Source organism: Anopheles moucheti, chromosome 2 (assembly GCF_943734755.1).
Source record: "Anopheles moucheti chromosome 2, idAnoMoucSN_F20_07, whole genome shotgun sequence".
Taxonomy (NCBI): Eukaryota; Metazoa; Arthropoda; class Insecta; order Diptera; family Culicidae; genus Anopheles; species Anopheles moucheti.
This window is the reverse complement of record NC_069140.1, coordinates 8,948,161-8,969,656: the sequence shown is the minus strand read 5'-3', so window position 1 is coordinate 8,969,656 and position 21,496 is coordinate 8,948,161. Positions and strand designations below refer to the sequence as shown.

Below are 21,496 nucleotides of genomic sequence, written 5' to 3'. Positions count from 1 at the left end.
ATGGTCGTATGTGTGCGCACGAAATAGAGCGAAAGAGAGTGAGAGAAAAGGTGGAATGCTCCATGTGTTGTACACACGTTTACCAACACACCCGCACACGGTTATGATGGATGGAAGGGAAGGAATTTCATGGCCAAGGGCTTTGAAAACGGTGGCACCCGTGCGCGGTTGCTCTATTATTGATTGAAAACCACAATATCCGTGTGTCCTACAGACGAATTCGAACGCAGTAGGCGATGAGCGAAGTGAAATTTACGAGTTTGGGAAGAAATTCGTCCAAATTCCGTTCCTGGCTGCGTAACGCACACACCGCTTTGTTGGCGATACAAAAAGCTGGATCGTTTTACAAAGGAGCACACGCAACAGGTGGTTTTTCCGTGCTGTATCGAATGGGAAAGATATGCGACGCAGATGATTTTCCCTGCCTACTATTTGAGGTTTTCAAAGTAATTTAAAACCCATTGCTTTCATACTTTTAACGCTCATCGACAGTTAATAGAAAAGAATCATTTACGGCCGACTTAAAGCCGATATTATTATTTGTTTATGACATACATTGGGGCTGTGGGGAGATCGGGCGGTTTGAAGATCATAATAATTAATTGTTTTATGCACCACCTTACACATCCGGTATCTCCTTGAACAGTATCATAATTTCCGACCATAAGTAAGCAATGTACTGTCTCACTGCAAAAGAAAGCAGCACAGGCACTCTTGGCAAGGCATGATGGCCACGGGATGGCGGTAGGGCATCGACATAAAACGAAACATTCCCAAACTCATCAATAGCACCTGCCGCCATCCGGCAAACCAGAAATAATGTTAGGGAACCCTCCATTTCTGGATGCATTCGCCACTCAATCATAGCGTAGCTCCCATTCCTCCCATCGCGCGGGGTATAAATATATGGCACATAAAAGTGATGTAGGTCAAACAGGCAAGCTGATCCAATTACTTTAATGAACCATAAAAACTGCCCCGCTCCTGGCCCTACGCCCTTGTCCCCAAGCGCTTTTGTAGTGTTTATCACGAGTGTGTGTATGTGTGTGAAGACCCTTAAACGGTCTTACGGGCTAACATTCCCCGACGCCAACAAAACAGTTCCACTACCCGAATCAAATGCCCCTTCCCATCCTCTCGATGGCTGCTACCGTTTTCCCGGAGGAAGTTCCTGGATGGTGCTATAAAATACAGCTGGTCGTACTGCAGGCCGTCTGGAAGACATGTCGGCATGAGGTCAGGATGCTAATTTCAACATAAGACGGTACACAGAAACGGAATATTTTCCAACCACTCACACCGGGGATAAAGATTTCGGTGCAGGAAGACTATTGCCCAGCATGTTTACCAGTTGCTGGGCGCTCTCCAACCAATCCGTTTTGTCATTAAGGGGTTTGGACATGGGAAAACAAACAAAAGTCGGAAGAATTCCGGGCGAAAATCCTTTATTTTGGGTCCCTGGGGTTTATAATAGAAAATAGAAAATAATTATCCCCTTCACGACGAGCTCAGAGCCCGCTTTCCAAATTCTCCCATCCTTTTGTGGGAAACTTAATATTATATCCTATAAAAAGGGGTATGAAAATAAATTGAAAAGGAAGGAGAGAGAAAGAGAGAAGGAACTCCCAATCCATTTTTTTTTTTTAACGGGGAGCACCCGTTGGGGGCGTTTTCTGGAAGAGTACGGAATTCTTGAAGGACGTGTCCTTATTTTATTTATGGCACTAATTCATCGCATCGTTCAGCTGATTTGAGCTATTCGCTTTCCCAGCCCCAGTACAACGAATCCGACTACAACAAAAATGCCTTTTCCCACGCACCCTTTCACAGACACACACACACACACAGAGTCGTAAGCACCCGTTGGAACGAAATATCGGATTTAATCCTTCTGGCCACCGGTGTTGGACCGGTCCAGCTAACCGGTCCCCATTCGACGGACGATAATGGGTGGTTTATTTATAGTAGCGCTCGGTTGCCCACTTTTGTTTGCTTTCATTTTTTTGGTTGTTGTTGTTGCTGTATTCTTCTTCTCCACCCTGAACCTGGACAAGAAATTGGCCGATTACTTACATCGATATCGACACACACACACCCACACAGGGACGCATGGATTCAAACCCATTAAATAATCGGATAGAACGGGGGGACAAAAGAAACATCACCACAGCTCCAGGAATATCACCGAACCACCGATACACAGTAATGGGGGATTGATTACTTTGAGTCAATTTTTGTTCGATCATGCTATTTGTGGGATCTGATACATGGTACGTGCTTATATGGGGACTTTTTCTCCGTTCCTCCACCGTACGTTGTGATTGTGGTCCTAAGTCCATGAATTTAGACTGTTTAGACTGCTAGTAACTGATAGGACGGTGGACACGGACGGACAGATGGAAAAGGTTTGTTTGTTTACTTCCCGTACAGGTTTTTACCGTCCCTAGAGGAGGTTTGTCTTGCCGTGGACATTAAAGTTGCATGTGGATGTTTTACATATTAGACGAGTATGCACTCTTGAACCACCGACCAACCACAGCCATTTGACGAAATCGTCCATCGTCAGAGAATATGGTTGTAATTTGTAGTTTTAAACATCTCGCTATTCTCTTTGAATTACGATTTAAATTCACACTAATTGAAAGCGATTTTCATTCGCGAATCGCATGCACCGTTCTATGCCATTAGTGTGTTTTGCCATCTCAAATTGCATCCTTAGCAAAAACCCCGTCTTTTGATCCGCTCGTTTACACAACCTCACGGTTCCCATTCTCAATAATTATCAGCACCGCTGTTGGTGGTGCACAAGGATCGTGCATTAACGATCTAAATTGAATTTTCCCTTTTACATCTCCAGCCAGCACGAAAAGCGTTCGGGCGAAAAGAAAACATTCACGGGTTTTCCATGAAACACTGATACCCTGATGCCGCAAAAGCTTTTGGGAGCTGCACTGCTGCTGCACACAGGAGGGGAGGGTATTATCCTTGGATCGGAGAATCGGTTGCATCCTTGAACTTGTGTGTTGCGGTCCACATTGGCCGACAGCCAACGTGTTCCGTGCAGTGCAGCGATACTAGCGGTGCACACACTTTTGGGAACTTTGGGGAAGTTGCAAGTGCACTACGACGATTGTCGGTGGGCAAGGAATTATATATTTTTCCTGCTGCACTTTACTGCCCGTGCTTTTGGGTAGAATGGGAACCCGGGGACAAGGATAACACATACGGACGAGAAAAGTATGCAAATTAATTTTGCTTCAACATTTGTGAACCATCTTCCGATGGAAATCGTGGAAATGGGTTGTGCAAGTGGTTTAGGAGCGGCGAGTGAAAATTTATCATAAATCAATATCACTTATTGTAAAAGCAAATCAGTGACCAAAAGCTGTTAGCAGGACGAGACATGTGCTTGTGTAATTTATAAATCTTGATGCTGAGAAATGAAAATTTTTCTTTTTATCGTTTTCTTTTTTTTGGTAAAAAGAAATGATACTTAAGAAGTGTTTTCCTCTTTATGTCGACTAAGTAGATATACTGACTGCTGTCAGATGTTCGAAATGTTCCCTGTATATGTTGACCAAATGACAGCTGTCAACTGTCAAAAGTTTACTTCTTGGGCAAACTGCATTCTCTGTATACGTGGCAATCAACTAACACTATGAAGGTTCATTATATTGATCGTTGTCGACTTACTAATTGTGCACTGAAAATAATTGAAAACCACCTGGTGAAACATCGTAGCATTTCAGAGCTAATACCTTAAGTTCTTGTGAGATATCTCACTTAAAGTTTTATCCACGCACTGTATCTTTCGCAAAAATGTTTCTGTAACGGAAACCCAAAAAACGTGTCTTACAATCTCCGTGTTCTGTTTGTTACTGTTTATTCATTTGTCTTCCTTTTCTTATTCTAAAATTCATTATCTATCTAGGCAAGATTATCTGGGGCAATTAGTCTTTCGTCAAGTGCGTGAAACCTTTCATGAAACCTTTCATGCAAAATAATTCCAACAGTTCTAATGAAACTTATTTATGCAGTGCGTTTGTTGATGTACATTCGTCTAGCGTTCACGCTCTACTAATCAATACTTGAATTGCAGGACTAACGACGGCCAGTCACATGCTTAATGAAAACATTCAAAACGATAAATTTATACACGCTGCACCAAATGCTTTCACTAATCCCCGGTGCCACTAATATGTATTCGCTGCAGACATTCACCGCTGCACTCCATTCACTCGGCGCTTGGAAAAACCATCCCTTTGTTAGCTTTATCTATTATCGTTAATGAGAAAACTTGTCCACAGCGGTACGTGCCAGTTATTGGTGCTCGCCTGCAAAACATAAATTGAGTAAAATACTAAATACGGTCCGATGTGCCATCACACCTTCCAACCCTGTTATACGGCCTGTCACTTATCCAACGGTCCCTATCGGATCGGCATCTCGTTCAAGCATTTCACCATAAAATACTTTACAGACTATTTCTGAAGCGACGGGCCACAGCATCCGTGCATGTTTGTGTGTGTGTGTCTATGTTGGTTTTCCTCCAAATGGCACACATTTTGCGGTAGATGCATCGGGGCACTGGGAAACTGAACCAAAAAAAGCAAGGATAAATGGTTTCAGTAGACAGAGGATGATCCTGTGACGCAAGAAGCAAACCCTGTTAGCCCGGATCCGCTTGACCTGCTGGTCATACCCGCGGAAAAGCGATGACATTTCGTGCCCTCCGTCAATCTTGCTCCATTCTGCGCTGTCGGTTTACACTCCTTTCACTACTCACCGGTTATCCTTTCCGTAATGGTGGTCATTCGCCGGGGCCGCGTGGCTCCGGGGCGCCCCAAAAGAAAGGCAAAAAAAACCTCCATCATTCATCGATCCGTATCACCAGAGCCATCGCCATCGAACGCGTAGCTCCACAGTACCATGGCATGGTGCCAAACGCAAACGGGAGCTTTCCCCAGCTCTCGGGATGTCGCGGCGTGTGTGACGATGCTCTCAACGGTCACGCAAGCGTTAGAGGATCACGCAGAAATGTCCAACATTCTTGACAAAGTTCGTTCTAATTTCCGGCCCATCACTCGTCTGGGCCTCCCCGCCTGTCGATGCTATTCACTCAACAAAATGGTGCAACAACGGCCAACGTTCGTTCGTATCATGTTTATTATATTGATTGATACTGTTTTGCTTCATTTTTATACTCGTCTCTTACACACGGGTGGCATTTTCCTCTTCGTTCGATGGTCAGTCTGTACGGTGTGACGTCCTGGCTGTGGACACCTGGCCACATCTCGTGGGATTATCGGCTGAAATGGATGCCGTTAGACGTTCACCCCACGCAACAAAAAAAGAAACACCCCCCTCAAGATGAGTCAACAATTCGTGATAAAATGGGACAAAAAAGAACTCACGGGTTTCTCACCGTTGTTGCTAGCGAAGCGGACGCTTGTTTTTATTTTGGGAGGCCGTTATTTTTCTCACGTCCTGTGAGAACGCACACGCTCACACGCTCCGATGAACGATTTACGAACGACCCGGTAATAGTTTGGCAGTTTGATAAATGACCGATCGGGGTTACTTTCTTTGCTGGGGACGATAATACCGAGACTGTCGCAAAAAAAACACCCATCACTCTCTCATCACAGCACGCCCCATTAAACACCTTGAGCACGGCTTACTTTGTGAACATGACCACAGAGTTGTCCTTTTTTTACTGGTTGATTATTTTAATGTCGGTGAACCGATTATCATTTTGTTCTGTTTATTGAGTTCTCATTAAAAAAAAGGCTCACATATGTTTCACTGTTTAACATGGAATGATACACATCATGTTTTCGATCGTTTTATCATTAATCACTCATTAAGATAATAATGAGAGAGTTTATTTGAAAACAGTTTATTCTCCTGTGGAATACGTCCATCGCCAGTTTCATGCACTGTGCTGTGGCAACCAGCTCGCAATGGTGAATTAATTTTCCCAGAAATTGTTACATCCGATGTAGACAAACATTCTCCATACCTTATGCAAATGCCAATTCTGCCGGAGGGCTTGCGGAACAAATACAACTCTCATATCCTTTCAAAAGCTATCCTTCCGTAACTTCCCCAAAAACTCCCTGCTGCTCCAATGTGTCCACTTACTCGCCAGTTTAAACTCATTCACAATTGAGCACCGTTGAACAGATCCGAACGGGTAAGAACAGAAACTGATCAAATTACAGCATAAATTACTTCCGCTCGTTGACAATTAGTGAAATGTGCGCTTGAAGTGATGGCGTCCTATCGCTCCCGATCAGCGCACAGCAGCCATCCCTGTGCCGAAAGGACTTTATGGACGGCGCGATGGGGAGAGAAAATGGAAACCGTACTACACGGAGAGTGAACATTTTGACGATTGGTCCGATTTGGCCCATTGCCAGCCAGTGTGACGGTTGGGTTTATTTATGAAAAACTTCTAGAACGAGTTTCGCACATTTTCATTAAAATATAAACAACCGGCACGCGAGCTAGCTTACGGGGGCTAAAGGGCAATGGGAACAGCGGTACAAAAGTTTTACCGAAGCTTCGTTTTCCCTACGGAAGATAAAATGAGCGTAGCAACGGCCACAACTACGACGACGAGTGGACTCGATAGCCGGACCCGTTGCAACTTGGACCGCATTTGACCTTCATACCGATGGTCGATGGGTCAGCTCACGGGACCGGACATTATTGCCGCCTTATGAGTTTACGAAAGTTTTTGCTCCGCGTCCGCTCTTCATGGCCCCGAGGAGACCGTGTGCAATTATTTCTAACGACTCCCAAGATTAATTTTCACCCCATAGCCCTAGTCCGTTAACGAGCAGTTGACACTTTGACTAGTTGACGACCAGTACCATTCCCCGTTTTAAAATGTGTTTTATTTTATCACAAGCCTTGCCAAATGTGTGTGTCTGTGTCTTCTTGTTCCCGTTTCTCGGTCTATTAAAACTTACTAGAATCTGCTAGAATATTGGATTGATTGGATTACTAATTCGTCTCCAAACATATTCGAAACCACAAAATATGTAAGTCCAGCTTGTAAATACATTATCACATGATATATGGCCCTATCAGACGACGACTCAAATTCGTCTGATCGAGGTTTAAACATAGGCAAGACTATTCAGTCACAAATAGCAGCGAATGAGCATGCTTGTAGAATCAAAAGAGAAATGCGCAATGAGTAATTATAAACTTAAAACTGTGGCTAATATTTACCTTTATACTTTTTTGCAACTATACTAACTAATACTAAGACTTCGACCTAAAAGGCTGGGTTGTCCGGAATTATTCTCATGACATGATAAGCCCGTCGGAGTCTAGTTCACTTTACGATAAGGTATACTCATAGGGTTCGCCCTTGTTGCGGTTCCTCCTTTTGGACTTTGAAGTTTTGGACTTTTGAGTGAATCAGAGGCGTATGTGAGAACCGGAACTATACAGGTTCTTTATAGTACCAAATTCGATCGTCCTGACTTTAAGTGAAGAAGTATTCTCACACAGCAGAAAACCGTATTGTATATTAGATCGATAGGTATTATACAATTCTTGTACTGAGGAGAACAATTTCAGATGAAATGTTAGCATTTTATAACTTAATTTGTATGTACAATATCATTCCATATGATGTTTTCTTTCGATGGAAATGGAATTTCGTTACTTTTAAAGTCAAATTTCAATTTAAGTGGGTTGAAGTTAAGCAATAAGACAAGTTACCACCTAACATAATCATATTATTGCTTGAAAATGCATTAAACATTAAACTACATTGTCTGTTTTGAAATCATCTGCAGCTTAAGTCAAAACAGCAATAGTGTTTCGGACACAAAGATGCGCAATAAATACTCTGAGACAAACCTTTTTCCTATGTTTGATAGTGGGAGCTAGTGTGACGGATTAGCATTGCAACATAATAAAAGCCAGAAGATTCGAATGTTTTATTAAAAAGATAACAAAATAGCAACTCATTTTCATACTCCACAAGGGAAGCTGGAAAAGGGCTGAGTTGAAAGTAATAAAAAGCAAACCTCACAGCAGAGCTAAAACCCCAAGACTCTTCCACCACCCAATACGTCAAATTAATGGAACGGCATTTCGTGCCGTTTCTTGGCATGTTTTTTATATGTGACTACCCTGAAGCAGTTTTCCCCGTATCGGGGCGATCGTAAAGTTTGGTATTGAAATCCCAGCTCCATGAGCGGCATGTTTGCATCATTAAAAGCAGTTTGCCAGCTCGTTTGACCCGGTGAAGCACGGCAAAGCCAAACTTACGTCCATACATGCATGCACACACACTCCGCCTGATGAAACGAAAAGCCTCACCAGCTGTAAATGTTCGATATTTCACAACCAACCCTGGGCGTTATAGTTGCTGCTGTGGGCATGTTTTTGTATTCCATCGGATGCAACTCTGGAGGTGGACGACTTTCTTCGAACCGTTTTTCGACTACTGTTAACGGCTGTATGCAATTTTGCCTCCATGTTTTGGTTTTCCTTTCTGTTCCTTTTTTCTCCCCTTCTTTTGTGTCTACAGAAACTAAGAGGAAAATCAATTTTTCATTTCATCATCCTTGCAGTTTACCATTTCCCGGTTTCCATGTCTACAAACTGTCAACGTGTAATAGGCGGGGGTTTTTTTTTTTTGCTCCTCAACGACAATTCCCTTTATCTACACGTTGCCAGTAGCAATGATCTAGTCGTCCGATTTTTTCTTAACCATATTTATACGGCTTTTTACCCTTCAGACAAACACACAGGGAAAGAAGGGATGATTCATCCGTTTTCTCACGATCGGCCCCAGCTCTCCGGATGCAGGTTTCGTCGGCCATGTTCGGCCAACTAACAGCCGAGACAAGTTTTATGTTCCACACAAACGGTTCTCGTAGTAATCAATATTAATGCCACCGTATGTTTTATACATCATCGTGCTTTACCCATGCACTGGAAAACAGCGACGGTCTGTAAAGCCTCCACACGATCGCAGGCGTGGAACGGCGTGGGCCGCCTGGGAAACTTGCAACCGTGTGTGGATTGATCAGCTCACCAACTCTCGTTCCCCTTTTCCACCTGCAAATACCCCCCAGCTCGGTTCGACAGATAAGGACGTGTGGCTGAAGAAGAAATAAAAAACGAACAGTCAAGTGCGCTAGTGGCAGAAGAAAAAAAAGCGGGAAGAAAGTGATACTTATAAATCGTTTCCATCCTTTACGAGCGCGTGCCTTAGTGCCGGATGGATGGATTTTCCACCCGGTCTCCGGTTCTCTGCATAGTTTTGCATGCTCAAGCACGCCTGTCTTTAGTCCGTTTTGTGTTGCATCAGAGCTTTTTAATTTCCCCGTCGTCGTCAGCAAGGGTTCGCGCAATCCACCGTTCACTTGAGCTTGTATTTACTGGACACTACGGTGTGCTGGGCTGGAAAAAACGACGACTTACCACCACGCACACGACGGAAGTTGTCGTGTATTTCAATTACTGAAATTAGCACTATCGATGTTAACGAAGATAATGACGATAATGGTGTCGCGAATGAGAGCGGTTGAAAATGGACGATGATATGCAACGTTCAACCGTCTCCCTGGGGGTCTCGGCTGTCCCGTAGTATGTTGAAGATCCGGGACGGAAATTGAGCAAAACTACCAAAGCAAAATAGCAAGCCAAGTCAGCCCGAACTGCAATGCCCGAGCAGTGCAAGATAATGCCTTTTCGTAAATGATGCACTCATGTTTCCAAGTCCATAGTCGGGTGATAATGGAGGAATGCTTGCAAACAGCTACTACTTTGCTACTCTGGGTGGGTGTTTGTTATTTGATTCCAATTATAATACGTGAGCAACACCGTTTTTCTGTCTTACGATTTTGATCAGATCAAATTAGTATGATGTGCAGGAAAGAAATATGTAATTTACTATTATGTATTCACAAGTAACGAAATCACATATTAAGTGCTTTAGGCACATAAACGTAAAAGCCCTCTCATCTCTCTCTCTCTCTCGCGCCACCCAAATTAAAGATCCAATTTAAGGCACCATTACACGGCAGATCTGCGTCTCTATGGATCTTTAAGATTTTCAATTAATTGGCGATTTAATAAAACACACTGCCCAAGGGCGAAACAATGTTAGTGCCTCGGAAGTCCTGGATCATTGATGATCTTTAACATTTTTCATTGCAAATTTTTTTATATTTATTCTTCTTTTTTAATAAAACACACTGTCCATGTGCCGAACAGCGCCGTTACAGCGGAATAATTAGATTTTCCCTTGCTAATCAAAACATCAAACACGGAGCCTATCCCGATACTGGCTGGCCCTTTATTTAAAAAAAAACCATGCCTGTAATCCTTCCAATCCGCTTTTAAGCACTCAAATAGCGCGGTAGAAGCTAGAAATGGGAACAGCCGTGCAATAACAACAACCGAACAAAAAGAAGCTTTGAATAATGTTTTTTTTTTTTTTGGTTGCCCCCAATGTGAAACAACGTTCGCGTTCGATAGAGGATTCGAAAATTACTACAAAACAAACGCGTCAGCGTGACGCGTTTCGCCGCTTTCCCCGTGGTGTGGTATTAAACGTTAAAGCTCTGCGTTTCATGGCGGCAAAATCCCTCGTTCGTACACATTCCATTAAGCGCCTAGCGTCGTTCGCGGCAAGTTCTTCGCCATGGTGCTTTATGTGCGCCGTACCGCGTACGACACACGTTGAGCTTTTTTGTGTGTCTCCCATGTCTTACCGCCAAAGATCTAGAGGACGAACGAATTTTGAACTTTAATTTATGCGTAAAATCCATCCCCCATCCGTCTGGTGCAACCGGAAGCTTTGCACAATACCGTAACCGTTAGCTACGACCGACCTGTTCGATCGCATCAGTACGGCGGGTACGCGTGTCGAGTAAAAGATGTTGGTAAAGTTATCTTCACCCATGGTCGGTACACAGGCTTGGTTTTGGCCAAGGTGTCTATGTTACCCCTTGCGCGAATCTTCGCATGCTTTGTTTGCTCAGGTATAAAATTTAAATCCTATCAGAAGATGGCATGTTTTGTGTGCGTATTGTAAGGATGTTCCGATCACCAAAAAACTCGCAATGTATGTTGGAATTTGTGTAGCATTTTTAAAGCTTACTGCGAAATTTTCAACTTCACTTTGTTGCGCGTGTCCGTATTTATTTCGGATTTTTCTATCGATCGAATTAAGTCGCATTGTACTTCATTTTAATGACTTCCTAACAGAACTATACAATATATATATATGTGCATTTTTTCTTTATAACTTCATCCCGACAAATGATGCTCCACTACCACACCTTTTTATCATTTAAAAAGCCATCATGTAGAGGCTCAAAAATGAAAAACCTTAGTACTGCACCCTGCATCGTACGCAACTCATCACAACTCACAAACATAATCTGTCGTTCTTAGCATCGGAAAGCCATGCCATTCATTTACGATCGTATGCAGTAGTGCATTTTTAACACATCTATCAAAGATCGGCTGTGAAATATTCAGAAGGAGGGCAACAAAAAAACTTTCCATTTATGAACTCACCACCACATTGCTAGCACGCGAACGCAACCAAGAGCGACATAACGTTGTTGTTAACGCAGTAGAACTCTGCTATAGACCATCACTAGGCGTGTAGGGGAAAAAAACCCGTGTGTACTGCTACTCACTGTGGCTGTTTTCATAGCAACACATCACCTAGCAACCCGGAAAAGAGTGCTCAGAGTGCCGTATCCTGTTTCTGCGTGCTGGCAAAAACCGTCCCAGTACAGCATGCGATGGGGTTTATTCATATTTGAGAGAGCTTTAGCAATGCTGGGGGTTGGATTGTTTAAAAGCTTCCCACACGTACGCAGCAGTTTCCGTTGACGGCATATGTTTGGGATGGTGAAATCGTGAATAATCATCGCAGTGAATAATATAAAAAAAAAGGCACAAGGTCACACAATGTCCCTTAAAAAATCACTCAAACTTCATTTTCAAACAGTTCCTCTAGTTCCCAGTTTCCCTAAAGTGTGTTGTAGTAAAGTTTGAAAATTCAAATAAAATCACTTAATCGTAGCAACAACTGTAGGACAAATACACATTTTCTCACTTAACACAACGCATCCATGTATGGGTTGATAACATTCATCATAAGAAATAATGCTTTGTTGTCCCAAGCACACCCAAACTAAACATGCTGTTGTTTGGCAAGGAATTTTAATAACATTACCCCACAACATACATGCCAAACATCTCAATACGTTGATGGTGATGCGCACCCACATTCCGCAAAGCACCGAGCATGAAACACAATGGCGTCTCAGCGACCCATCGGATTGGACTCATTAAAACCTCTTGGCAAGGCGGCCATAATTTCAAGATGTCCGCATTTCCCCCCATCCCCCAGCGCACGGAACAACAATTAAAGCCTACATACTCTACGCGCCTGTACTACGGCCAAGTTGGTGAAACGCGGGCACAAACAAAACATCCGGAACCAAGTATTTATGTACAATTTACTGGAGAGGATTTGCTCACGGGTGAGGGCCGACTTACGGCTGCACTTTACAGCACAATTTATTTATTTTTTCCACCCCCCCGTGTTTTACACCGTTCTGCTCCGGCAGAACTTCATTTCATCCGGCCGAACTGGACCGGGTTTGTTGCAACTGTGGGGAGTTTACGGGGTTTGTTGCCTTTGTTCATTATGTGTACCATTTGTTTGGTCTTTGTTTCGTGCCTTTTATGCACGCTTGTGATTCGGAAAACAAAAACTCATCCTGTCAACATTCTTTTCTGCTTCTTTGTGATGGTGCTGTTTGTATTTCAAATTGCTTGTTGTAACAAATTCATTTCAGACATTATTCATCTTTCTAGTTTATTTGTCTTCCTTGTTTGATTATTAGCTTTGCTAATTTAATAATATTTTACGGTAATTTAACTTCCTGCCATGACAATGAAAAAAGGGGTGCAAATCAGTTAGTTGTAATACACCTAAATGTCAAAAACGTCCATGTTTAGTTAGCTTTGTGTACTTGGCAAAATACTTTCTCGAAATTCCTTCCTAATATTTACCAAACCATGATTCGAATATGCCTGCAATAATACAAACAACTCCACATGCGTTATTCAGATGCATATTTTTCCATTGTCCTACCATCTTTTTGTGTTTGTGCTCATGCTTTTCTGGTCTAATTTTCGAAACTTTAATAAATCATCCCTCGATTCCGGTGGAGGGCAAGGGCTGGATAATGACGGCAACGATGAAAGGGCAACATGCCACGAACAGCGAGTGAGTGCTCCGATATGTTCGAGCTTGTTTCAAGTGCTTGTATAAGCGAAAACTAAAAATCCTCCCATCTTCAAAGGTGCATTCGTACCGTTCTGATTACACTGGCACTGCTGAAATCGGGTACACGACTGCGAACAAGTGCCCTCGCTTGTATGAAACACATAATCATGAACAATAATAAAGTTAACTTTTTGAATATGCAGATTTTCGTTTCGGAAGCTTTTGCCGAAGGGTTCATTTGCATGGTGAGCAGTCGGGTGCAGCCCCTGTTACAAATGGCTAGACGACGTGCTGGAATAATTTTCTGCTGAACTTTCGTACTATTGTGCGAGCGACGATTTCAACTCGAAACAGCGCCATTGAATGTGGCAGGTTGAATTTGAATAGAATTTTATTCGTAATATTCGTTTGTCATATTAAACCAACGATCACTGCTACTACATATGAACACTTGTATACGTGTACAATTTTTGCGGCTTTAAAAAATGAGTATGAAATTGCTCAACAGTCCCATTTCGACAAAATTTAAATCACCATCAACCTAGTTGGTACAACGATTTTTCTAGTATTTTTATAACTCATTCTACAGAAATTAACCTGTATAATCAGAGACGCAAACAAGTACACATTGATTACGACTCTTTACATCCCAGTGAATTATGAAATTTTGTAATCCATCTAGAAATGATCCACACGGGGGACTAGGGCATTATTTCCATTTGGCCACTTACTACACTTTAATCTAGTATCGTGCATGTAGTTTAACTTTAACGCTTATTGTCTTTAAGAAACCCTTTCAACCAAAATTGTTAAATCCTCCAGCAGAACGTACTGGTGGCCCTCGCTCGTGTCACTCCCAGAAGAAAATGTAAGACGAAATCAATCACAGTGTCACCAAAAACATTAACATCAGTGTTTCCTCCAACATCCGGTTGCCATTCTGTTTTTTTTTTTTTGACTAGGATGTGCCATCTTACATGAACGTTTGAACCACCACAGGCAAAAAAGATTGGAAGGATCAAAAACCCCATAACGGATTGATTGATTGTCGTGTGGGGTAGGCTTGAAATTGGAAAGGCCTTAAAGAACGTACGTTTTTGCCCCGAACATCCACCAGCATGCGGTGAAAAACTGTGCCAGCAGGCTTCTGCCACCAACGCAACGGAAAAATGCAACCCACAAACATCGCACGACGTCAGTTGACGGTCGTTTTTAAAATTAACATAAGCATGACATCGGATCGACACTTCCGGGTCGGTGAACTCCCATTAGAATCGTTTAGGTGTAGTATGCAAAGTAAGGACGTACCCCCCGACATGTGTAAAGAACGGGCCTAACCACCAGCCTCTGCCACAGAACAAAAAACAAACACATACGCTAAATATGACACAACAAAACTGCAACCAAGGCATGGCCGTGCTCCGGGGGGACACTAATGTCTGTTCTGTTAGGAAACACAATTTTATTCTCGATCCCCATTGTTCCGCTTCAGCCTTTTTCGATCAACCTCACTGGTGCTAGTGGCGCTTAAAGGATTTACAGTTCGTACACGTGGGGTTCCTGCATCCGGCCGCCGTCGACGGTGTTTGCTGCTGTACGACTGGCATCGTGCAGTTTGCGTCTTGGTGGACCATAATACAAAACAAATCCCCAGTAACGATGTCGTTCACATGCAAAAGCACGAATTGTTCGAAACACACACACCGCCGGGTAGATGGGAAGAAAGGGAAAAGAATAAATCACCGTGTCATGCCATTGATTGGTAAAGAGGCGTTGGGAGGGGGTGAAAGGGCACAGAACTCACCCCCTCCTCCCCCACAGTGGAAAATGTTTAATTTTGCTTACCGAAGAAATACTGAGCTTCCGTCGTCGACCCTTCCGGGTGTAGGGACGACTGTATTTGCACCGGATACGAGCTGGCCGGTGCTTCTTGATACGACTGCAATGGCTGTGCCTGTTGTCGGTGTGGCTGCTGTTTGTACGGTTGATGCACACCGGAAAACCCACCAGGTGCTGCACCAGCAGCCACAAAGTCGGCCACGGTAGCCCCGGTTTGCTGATAGTCTGGACGCTGCTGTACCTGCGACATCGTTGGCTGGTGATGTTGTACGGGTTGCCGATACCCTGCGCGTGGTTGTTGGGCCGAAGTTGAAAAGCCGGCCGGTGCGGCTTGTTGAGCTGTTTGCTGACCCATGACCGTACCGCCGACGTACACGGGAGCTATCGGTGTTGCTACATTCCCAAGTTGTCCTGGCTGCTGGGGCAGGTAAGTGTGCTGCGGTTGGGGAGACATCGTTGTAGATGGTAGCACTATGCACCCTGCCGGAAGTTGTTGTTGAAGAAGATGTGGATGATGCGACTGCTGCGGTGCTACGGCCTGGTACGATGGTTGTTGCTGATGGTACGTTACTGCCGCAGGCTGCTGCATCGGCTGTTGGTGCATGGGCATCTGCTGCCGATGGTGCTGTCCATGTTGCATCGATTGTGTTTTTCCCGCTGCTAGCAAGGATATTAAACTCAAATATCAATACACCATATCAAAGAGCATCTCTTTGGGGACGACAAAAATCTCAACTAGTTCTTTTTTTTTGTGGAATATCCCTCGAAGGAATCCGTGCAAATTCCGCCTCCCAGTTAGAGTAATCAAATTAATTAACTCATCGGTTCACTTACCCTTCGATGGCATCACTGTCGTTGTGGGCTTTGTGGAATTTTGTTTCATGATGATGATGAATTTGGAGCTGGAGTTTTTTTTAGAATGGAGTTCACTGGGATACAAAAAAAGAACCTCTAATGGATTGACGGTGTTCCGAATGTCACAAGGTTTCACCAATGTACGACCGAACGTTGCGAGATCTGATATGGAAATGCTCACGACTATACCGTACCAAGCCTACTACGAAACGCATTCGTCGCAACTTTGCCATTGGTTGGTGGTGGTGGTAGTAACAGATGCAAAGCCGATTTGTAGTTAAAGGTTGCAGCAAGCATTGCATTAGAAGCAAAGCTCTTTTTGTAGAATATTTTAGCTCGAAATACATCAAATACAAACAATTTTTTCGGTTAGAGTTATAACAAGTGCGGAGTTCCTGTAATTTCCCACCCTAGAAACACACATCTTCACAAGTCGTCCAATCTGGACAAGACCTTTTATAACAACTAAAAATACTTACTCAAGTGCAACATTTCGATATGCTAACCATTGGAGGTCCTTTAAAATCTAAATTTCTATTCGACAAATACTTAAACTACATGACTAACCCAACAATTACAACCTTCTCATCCATTCTGTTCCAATTTCTCGCAAACCATCATACACATCCCGCTTGTCCAGGACAGAGTGGCAATTATTAAGACATTTATTTAGACGATTTATTTCCGTGACCTCTACAAGCTGCAAGGCTCCCACACAAGTATTGCTGCCACGACAAAAACATCATCATTCATGAAGATGGCACGGCTGTGCGAGTGTGCGATTTAACATGCAGCAGTACTCGCGTGTGCGCCGAGACCACTTGTGGTCGAGTAGTGGTGTCACTTTTTAAGGCCATTTCCAAACCTCGGAAACGATACAACCATTCTCGTGTTCGTTTGTCAAATCTCTGTGTGTTCTATACGCTCGCTATCTTCATCTATTTCTCTCTTTTCCAAACCTCCAGCTCGATGGGGCCACGTACCATGCCAGGCAGGACACATCGGCCGGCGGAGTGGCCCGGAACATTGCCGAAGGGATTTACAAAATTTATGGTAACGTTAATCTGATTTCGGCGGTTGGCAACGATCAAGTGAGTAGTGGCGCATCCAGCAGTAGCCTTCCGGTGCTTAACAGCCAGAACAGACAAGGCAACAGCGTGTCATCCCAAAGACATCATCCACAAAATAATAAAACTAATTGCTCTCTCGCTATCTGACTGCTTTTGACCGTTGTTGCCGGGGTTGTCTCGCTTTTCCAGTGTATCTGTAAAATCCTTGTTTTTTTTTCCGCTTCCAGAATGGGGCCCACATTCGGGGGCTTCTGCCAGAACATTGCGCATCATCGATTGTCACGCTTGGCAACTGCCCAACGGCCAGCTTTACGGTGCTGCTCGATCGGACGGGCGATTGTCGGGTGGTCGTGGGTGATATGGAGGCCCACCAAGCCATAACACCGGACTGGGTAAGTACTTTTCAGGGTCAATCGCATCATATGATGCAGGACATTTGTTTCAACCAGCACATCCGTTTGCATAATAACAGAAAAACAGAAGCAGAAAAAAAGAACCCATTCATTACACACGTCTTGTTAAAGTTGAATCAATCAATCTAATCTAAAATAAAATCTGTGTACCGTACAGGACACTATTGTATAATAAATCATTCAAAAGTACCCATCGCCTTCGGGGTTTGTGCCCGAACAAACGCACGAAATCAATTTCACAAATATCAATCAAAGTCATTAAAATGCAACGGCGTATTTCTGGTGTGTGAAGGAACTACAAAATAAAAACTGCACTCGAACCGCGTTCGATTCGAACCCAATCAACCGCACCATTCTTGCAAGGATGCATCATCCAGTGTATTATTTACTCTTGTTAATGTTTGCTTAATAATGATCAGCTTCTGCAATATTGCCGTACTGTCATGGCTCACGTGTTTGCTTCCTACGTGTGTATTGAATTTTAAAGCATTTTTAAACGAAAAAAGAGCATATTATTTACGCTGAAAGTAAAATGAGTTTTACAATCGATTTGAATGAACGCTTGAAAGCTTAATAACATCGTTACTATTCACTAATTCGATTTTCGATTACTATTTCAATTTCATGCTAATTGGTGGACTAAACCAGATCAAATCACATACCGCATTGATACAGCAATCGCCGATGACTGTTATTGATGCAAACATTAGTGAAGCAGCAATGATAACCGTGTTTGAAGAATGTATTCATTACGACAGACCAGGTAAGTTTCCCTATGATGAAAACACACGTTACAAACTAAAACTAATTTTTGTTGTGCTTGGGTGAACATGGTGTGTACTTAAACATCGCAGCACGCTGCATACAAGTTGTGGAGTTGCTAAGTTAACCCGCAAAGGACAAAGAAATTTTACTAAAGAATAATAACATAAAGTTAAAATTTCCTAAACTTTATAAACTCTTCTTTTCGGAATAATATTTGTTTCGGAAATTAACATTAATAAGAATGACCAAAACAAATGAAACGAAGAGATACTTTTTGCAAAAAAAGCAATGGATACGATACGTGGATGCTCTCCTGGTATCGGAAATCTGAAAACAGCTGGTTTTGTAAGGAATTTCGTACCAGCCGTAACTAACAACTCTCCGTCTTTGTCTTATCGTTCTCAACCACCATGAAATGAAAAATCCACCTCGTAGTACATTTGTTTATCAAAGTTTTATTAATTGAATATAACAATCATATTACCCTGGCTGTTGAACGTACACGTTCGATATGCTGAGTTACATTTTCAATCGAGCATTTAATTTCACTGCATGGTGTGTGCATGGACAAAATTGAACTGAAACATTTATACCGCAAAATATTTACGTCTTCTTCGACTAACTGTGAATGGAATGTCGGTTATTTGTTTTTTTTTCTACTAAACTAAAGATATTAAAATTAGATTGGACGGAAAAAAGCTTACAAGCTTAAAGAAAATTGAGATTACTTGTCTTTACTACAAATAATGTCCCTGTTAATAAGTAGAGATATGCAAGAAAAGGGGCAAACTATTTACCCAAACAGAATACTATTTCGATTACGCCTAAGCAACTGCGAGCTGTTGCGTTTTTATATAACAAAACTGTAGTCAATACAATGTAAAATCATCAAAAATTTCTAAACTCTGCAGTGACGCAGATAGAATTACGGACGGACGGATTTACCGATAGCTACGCTTACAAGCATACGTACTTCTACCTGTACGGGTTTGCGTTAAATTTAACGTATAGTTACGAGTTACAGCTAGATTAGACGATACGCAATTGTTTTTCAGTTTTCGTATTAGATTGAGGCACTTTTTTCCTCTTCGGCGCAATTCAATAGGTGCCTCGAGTTTTGCGAAAAAGACAGCTAATATAATAAGGCCACGCGCGTGTTCGATGATGCTTTGAAGTATACCAATTGTTCGGGCACTTGTTTGAGAGATTACTACATAAATCCAATATTGGTGTGCAACACATACAGAAGCGTCGCTAAGTGCGATCTGGCGAATGGTTCAGTATTACAGAAATACACAGTGTATGAACGTTGATATGATGCTGTGGGGAACTCCGTTTTGCGTTTTCCGGAGAGGTAGAATACAGATTGGATATGGTTGGATATGTAATTTACAAAGCCTGCCCTGTTTAGATATAACCACCACTGTGCAGACTTCGGCTAGTATGGTGCGATGGATGATATCCCGGTTCGTGCATTTGCATCTGCATGACCAAATTCTTTGCCTCGCGACGCATTTCGTACGATTTGCGGGATTCCTTGTACAGCAACAACGATGCGAGCGCCTGAATCATAAATGAAACCACTGCCAATTCGTATGACCACGAAAGCACATTGAATTTCGGGTACATCAGCCAATCGCGCCGGTATGCATTTCCACCAAAGACGGCCACAGCTAAGAATAAGAAAAAGGCTACAAGAGAGAAACCGAAAAGCAACGATTATTGAGGAGGAATCGATCGAAGTAGGCACAATTCTAAACTCACATGATGATGCTATCCCGGTAAAGGAAATGCTGCTTAACATCCACTCGTAACGCAACACAAACTTTAGCGGCCACCTTACAATCTCACAGGCCATGATAATCAGCGACGTGAATGTGCACAGAAAGGCAATCGTTACAAATCCTTGCACCACCATCAACCATCCCGGCAGCAGGTACTCCCTGATGACGTAGTACTCCTAAACACACCGAAGACCATAACGAAATTGTTAATTAGCAGGCCACGGCAAACATGTCATTAGCTTGCGATGGTTCGGGCACTGTCTCTAATTAGACTTCTTACCTCGCTGAAAATATGGTGGCAGCCGTTGAATTGCTTGGGAAACTGGTAGTACGGGTAGGTAAAGTCACGGAAGCAGTACTCCCACAGGCCCATGTTTTTGAAGCTGCTGAACGACTCCGGATACGATACGATCCAATAGGGTGAGCAAAAGCTCATCAGCAAAAATACTCCCGCGACGTACGACAACACTGCCCCGATTACCAATGCATCTGTAAAACGGAATGAGTAAAACGTTTTAAGCACTTTCTGCTGGAACTTTTACCATATTGCACAAATAACGTCGGCACAGTTGTATCCGATGCATTGCAGTTGTTTACAGTAGGCGTTGTATTGCATAGCGTAATGGGACCAACCCAACGTAGACACCAATTGGACCGTAGAATTCCTTTGGATCGGTGCACCAATCGAAACGACATACTTACTGGATGCTTTGGGGTATTCATTCTTTTCCACCGTCGAAGACATCGCGGCAGAAGGCACTAGATTGTGAATTAAACAGGAATATGTGCAGAAAAGCTGGCTAAATTAAATAAAACGCTGGACAACAGAACCACCCGACAAACACAACGAAAACCAAGCAATGAATGATCAACAGTGAGAAGCTCCTCCCTTTTGAGTGAGAAGTTTGACTCACCGTTGGCTCACCTGCTGTCAATAGATTGTCTTCCAAAGCTACAGTGCAGCCAACTTGGCGACGTGTGTGTAATCATTTGCAAATTCAAATGCAACGTTTTCGGCAGGTATTGTTCAGGAATGAAACAATACTTTAAGAGTAATTGATAAATCTACATTTATCATAATTGTTTCTTATTCTGAGCACAATGATTTAGCTTATGATATTCTATTGCAAAACAGGAAAAGGAAAAATAATAACATTGAGTTATAATTCAACAATGTGTTGTTTGTAAGCTAAGTTCAGTAAAGAATTAATTAACACACATCAATTTTTATAAAAGAAAACGTAAAGTGGGAAGTGTTTATATCTATATATATATATATATATATATATATATATATATATATATATATATATATATATATATATATATATATATATATATATATTCCGTATTCCGTTCAATTATTCCGTCTTGAAACATTTTATTCTCAGTGTTGCTTTCTAACACCTTGGCGATTCCAGCCCCTACGTTGTGATATAACTTTTTTGTTTTACGAAGTGATCGAGACGTCTGCTC

General features: G+C 42.6%; 3 protein-coding genes across 3 annotated transcripts in view; 1 reads left to right on the top strand and 2 right to left on the bottom strand.

The window, feature by feature from the left end:
- Positions 1 to 21,496, top strand: part of LOC128298323 (uncharacterized) — a 171,989-nt gene that overhangs the window by 137,557 nt on the left and 12,936 nt on the right. Inside the window, exons 8-10 of the mRNA XM_053034072.1 lie at positions 16,954 to 17,079; positions 17,286 to 17,450; positions 18,120 to 18,234. Coding sequence (XP_052890032.1) covers positions 16,954 to 17,079; positions 17,286 to 17,450; positions 18,120 to 18,234 — 406 coding nt within the window. The remainder of the gene's footprint in view (positions 1 to 16,953; positions 17,080 to 17,285; positions 17,451 to 18,119; positions 18,235 to 21,496) is intronic.
- On the bottom strand, positions 14,785 to 16,103 carry LOC128298326 (uncharacterized). Its single transcript, XM_053034075.1, has 3 exons — positions 15,968 to 16,103; positions 15,140 to 15,790; positions 14,785 to 14,915 (listed from the first exon to the last, which is right to left on the bottom strand). Exons 1-3 carry the CDS (start codon positions 16,014 to 16,016, stop codon positions 14,812 to 14,814), a joined length of 804 nt encoding a protein of 267 aa, XP_052890035.1. The 5' UTR covers positions 16,017 to 16,103; the 3' UTR covers positions 14,785 to 14,811.
- Positions 18,721 to 20,857, bottom strand: LOC128298329 (uncharacterized). Its single transcript, XM_053034077.1, has 4 exons — positions 20,723 to 20,857; positions 20,301 to 20,509; positions 20,001 to 20,196; positions 18,721 to 19,927 (listed from the first exon to the last, which is right to left on the bottom strand). Exons 1-4 carry the CDS (start codon positions 20,763 to 20,765, stop codon positions 19,644 to 19,646), a joined length of 732 nt encoding a protein of 243 aa, XP_052890037.1. The 5' UTR covers positions 20,766 to 20,857; the 3' UTR covers positions 18,721 to 19,643.

Coding starts and splice junctions, on each gene's coding strand:
- LOC128298326 (XM_053034075.1), bottom strand. CDS start 16,016: ATGAAACAAAATTCCACAAAGCCCACAACGACAGTGATGCCATCGAAG. Junction 15,791..15,967: donor GACAGTGATGCCATCGAAGG/GTAAGTGAACCG, acceptor CCTTGCTAGCAG/CGGGAAAAACACAATCGATG. Junction 14,916..15,139: donor GGAAGCTCAGTATTTCTTCG/GTAAGCAAAATT, acceptor TGGTCCACCAAG/ACGCAAACTGCACGATGCCA.
- LOC128298329 (XM_053034077.1), bottom strand. CDS start 20,765: ATGTCTTCGACGGTGGAAAAGAATGAATACCCCAAAGCATCCA. Junction 20,510..20,722: donor TGAATACCCCAAAGCATCCA/GTAAGTATGTCG, acceptor TCCGTTTTACAG/ATGCATTGGTAATCGGGGCA. Junction 19,928..20,000: donor TACCGGGATAGCATCATCAT/GTGAGTTTAGAA, acceptor TCTCTCTTGTAG/CCTTTTTCTTATTCTTAGCT.